Genomic DNA, 4,493 nt, shown 5'->3' with positions numbered 1-4,493 from the left:
TATTATAAAAATGAAAATATATTAAATAAAGTTAGTTTTATATATAGATATTACTATTTTTGAAATAATTATTAATAAAACTTACGGATATCTGGATCCGGACTAAAAAATCAAGATATCCGGATCCGGATCTAGCTCTGACGGATCCAACATTTTACTATCCGGATCAGGATTCGGCCCCTCCGGATATCCAGATTTTCGGATTGGATCCGGATCGAATCTCGGATCGAATCCGGATCTCGGATAAAAGTCCCGGGCCTAATTAGAACCCTATTAATCATTTTTGTTTTAATTAGTAACTAATCATTTTTTGAGAGGTCCTTAAGATTAGCCATTTTGTAGAAAGTTAGCGAATCGAGACAGCGGAGAAAGTAGCTGGGCCTATAGATACTGAAAAGAATAGTGACCCATATACTCTTATTAATGGGCTAGCTTAAACATGCTCTAGTAATAGTACAACTTCTGCGAGACTTTTGTTTGGTAAAGGAAACGAGTCAGCCCCTTATTCCTGAGATTGTCATCTTTTTTTTACTGAACATCCCCTGAGATTGTCATCTAATTGTTGCCAAACCGTGTTTTTTTTTCTTATAGTGGAAAAAACAAAAACGAATGAGGAACGACGATACAGAAGCTCGAGCGAAACGAAAATGAGCCTTTCGACGCCAGAGCCAATAACATCTCTAAGACCAACACACGATAACAACAATACATTGAGAAAACTAAATTTCAGCGGTTCCTTACAATGGGAACACTAAACAAGTTTTAACACATTTATACAATCCATGCATGAGGTCGATTGGAACAGCCAGTGAGACGCATGTATCATAGATACATAAATTCATACAACCAGAAGCATAGTAGTTGAGATGCTGCTCTAGTTTTGAACTATTAAGCGAATTGATTTAGACGCTAACAAGAGAGAATTTCCAAAAGCGAAATAAGCCAAAACTTTATTTATTTATAGATCAAAGTTATAAACATAAGCAAGCAGCTATGCAACAAAAGCAAAGAAAGAAATAAACAGCTAGGGAAATCTTGACAAAAAAAAGCAAAGATAAATTTATTACTAAGACCACATTTTCTTGTGCTTCTTTTTGAAGATGGCTACATATAATCTTAACCAAGCCAGCGGCGAAAATGCTGAAGATCGGGATGAACATCTCCTCGCCAAATTTGAGTGTGGAATATATTTGTTCAATAAAAAAATTAGACTACTGTACTTACCTTCTGAACGGGCTTGGCTCAAAACCAGCTGGGCCAAAATCTGGGCCAATAGGTGGAGGTGGATCATAACGAACACCGGGAGGTGGAACACCCCTGTCAAAACCAAAAGAATCCATGTTAAGTTGAGAACTTTTCTTGTGTTCAACTATATTATGAGCTGTGTGTATATGTGCATTTGTGTAAAAGAAAACGGTGCAATAAAGGGAGAGAGATTTTACGGTTGTGGTGGTATCATGAAGTCAGGATGATCACCAAATCGGGGGAACATGCGAAGATCATTTGGTCCTACAAGCATGCTTCCATCGCCAAAACCACCAATCACCGGAGGGAATGATGGAACAGGCCTTCGACGACCGTAATATCCAGACTCAGACTCTTTGTTACCCTCCGAACTACAAGCCACACATATGATAAAAGATGGAGGTCTTAGAATACACTTCACGAATTACAAAATCATATATCATCCTAGTCCAACTACTAACAAATGCCTTCACAACATAAATATAAGTTTAACGATGAGAAATCTATAAACCACGGAAAAAACCTTGTTCACAACAGAAACCGAGATACAAATACAATACTAGTAGTCTCTGCACATTGACGAAACAGTTCTATGTAATCACATCTATCAGGACAAAGCTAACTTTTATGTTCATTCCTACCCATGAATCTAAGTAACAGCTTATGAGCAATGTGGTTAGAGGGTTTACCTGGACTGGGACGTAGAAGCAGCAGGTTTAAGTCCTTCATCAAGCTTGTAGAGAAGCTGATCATGTAAATCAGCGACTAACTTACCCAAGTTCTTGAACTGTGCATCGTAATCACCCTCCACTCCGGACTCAGCAGCATACTTCTCAGCTCTGAACAAAAACACACACAAGTAAATTCAATATTACAATCACCATAGAGCACAAACAAAGAGGCACGATTAGATATATGAGCAGGTTCTTTTCCACCATCATCTACGGCATCAACAAGAAGCTTATCCTCTATCGCAAAACACTTAACTAGAAACTTCTTCGATCCTTTCGCATACACAAACGCGTACACGGTATATATATAGATACCTATTACGCATACATATAACCGTCAATGTGTAGATATTGGGCCTACGTCGAAATAGTTTTGGGTTCAAATGCGAAATAATGCACCAGCAGGTTATCGAACCCGGATCTGTACCGTGGCAGGGTACTATTCTACCACTAGACCACTGGTGCTTTACATTCTACTGGACTGGTAATATTCTTATTAGCGGATGTTTCTATTGCAATTCTAGCTTTTTTGAAAATATCGTTAGGCAATATATATATATATTTTACTGATAATATATTTATATTTTTTGTTGTTTAAAATAATATCAAAATTTGTACTTACTGACTCGTACGTTTACATTGTTAACACCATTGAATTTATTCTCTATGAATAGTTGTACATTAAGGTTTAAGGTTTGTAAACTCATGCCAAAGTGGATCGACCAGAGGCTCCACTGTGAAACGTAGAATGTGTAAGGTAATGATGATCTATCTTGACTAATTCAACTAAATACTTTATTCTATATTTTACGTCTGCAATCAATTAGTCGGTGCTTCGTTTTGGTTATCTAAGGTTCCGAAAGGTAAAAACAGTTCATGATCGATCAAATGGATCATGCAGATCAAGCATGACAAGTGTAAATCAAGCAAATCATGCAGGAGAGATGCAGATCATGCAGACAGATCAATTAGATCAAACAATTATTATAGTTTTGAATGATAAAAACAGTCAAAACACATACTATAGAAATATAATACATAAACAACAATAAATCTTGTACTAAAACCATGTTACTGCAATTTTGAAATCAAAATATGAAAACATTGAACTTTGATGAAAAAAAAAAAATATATATATATATATATCGTCCACTGGTATACATATTTAAATTATATTGCTATATTTTGCATAATACATACTATAAATATAATAATTTAAATAAATTTAAAATTATATGATGAAAATAGAAAGAGAAATATATAATCAATGATAGTTTTTATGTTGTTAAAGTTATAATTAAGATAGAATGAAAATATTGTATTTATAAAGATAAACAACTATATTAAAAAAATTAATTACTTGCAGATCTCCTGCAAACATCATCAAATGTATAGCGGATGAAATCTGCATGCAAATCTCCTGCTTTTTCAACGAAAGACAAGAAAAATTAAACTGCATGCAGATCTCACGCTATCTGTTATATAAAACCAAAAACAGTTGAATGGTAAATGCAGTCCGGGAGAACTGTTTGAGCGAGAGAACTGTTTGAGCGGGAGAACTGCTTTTGTCCCACCCTTCCATTCGAACACTAAGAGTATTATGTGTTTCTTATGATCCATTTGCTTTCTGTTTTCGGCATGCATTGCACAAGACTGCTTAATGGAAGAAGTTTAGTAGTTTTTGTCAATCAAGTATCGTGTGGAAATCATATCTTTCCCCCTCTATTTCTCTCTCAAACATCAAATTCAACGCGAGAATAGAAATGAAGACTTTTAAGAGTATAACCGGACAGGAAAACGGCTTGTCAATGAAAGAATAGCAGAATCTCTAAGGTAAATTATAAATTCTATTAAAAAACAATTCAAGCACGATCACCATGTGCTATTTATTCTTCGCTTTGGACAAAACGGTATCTATTCTTGATAGTGACCTTACCAAGGCTTCTTGCTAAAGCATGCATGCACAGTCCACAATATGTATTTTGAGTTTTCCTTCGCAAAGTAATCTTTTTAGTGGTCCTATTGCCAGAGCATAATCACATTTGTGTGTGTATGACTAGTGTCGGTTTTGGACAACGCGTGATAAACATTTGTACAGATTTTAAAGAATTATTATATATATCACATAGTTTCCAAATTATAATTTATTAATATTTATCTTTATTTATGGATCTCTTCCCCTAATTTTATGACTGGTCCTGTGTATAAATGTATATAGTGAAAATGTATATATATGGTGCTGATAAAAAGACATGAAATTCAGTTAGCTTAAACTGACAGTTTAATTCTTGGAAACCACTCAAGACTTATTCCCTCTTATTTATATCACTGAGTAATAAACCGCGCCATGCGCGGAGAGAAATAATTGATTAGATTATTTATTTTACGTTATAATAAAAAATTTGTTGTATAGATTTTCAAGAGAAGGACATTCAGATATCCGTTCGGATCCAATTGATATTCAGATTTCAAATTTTTAGAGTTAGAAATTTAAATATGATTCGGATATTTACAAAT

General features: G+C 34.6%; 1 protein-coding gene across 1 annotated transcript in view; it reads right to left on the bottom strand.

The window, feature by feature from the left end:
• Positions 1-1,033: 1,033 nt before the first annotated feature.
• LOC106309124 (probable proteasome inhibitor) overlaps positions 1,034-4,493 on the bottom strand; it is a 5,435-nt gene continuing 1,975 nt past the window's right edge. Inside the window, exons 2-6 of the mRNA XM_013746192.1 lie at positions 2,151-2,291; positions 1,935-2,082; positions 1,443-1,616; positions 1,224-1,317; positions 1,034-1,182 (exon numbers count right to left, since the gene is read on the bottom strand). Coding sequence (XP_013601646.1) covers positions 1,117-1,182; positions 1,224-1,317; positions 1,443-1,616; positions 1,935-2,082; positions 2,151-2,291 — 623 coding nt within the window. The 3' untranslated portion in view covers positions 1,034-1,116. The remainder of the gene's footprint in view (positions 1,183-1,223; positions 1,318-1,442; positions 1,617-1,934; positions 2,083-2,150; positions 2,292-4,493) is intronic.

Source organism: Brassica oleracea, chromosome C8, assembly GCF_000695525.1.
Source record: "Brassica oleracea var. oleracea cultivar TO1000 chromosome C8, BOL, whole genome shotgun sequence".
Lineage (NCBI taxonomy): Eukaryota > Viridiplantae > Streptophyta > Magnoliopsida > Brassicales > Brassicaceae > Brassica > Brassica oleracea.
Note: the sequence above shows the minus strand (reverse complement) of the source record. Positions and strands in the feature narration are given on the sequence as shown.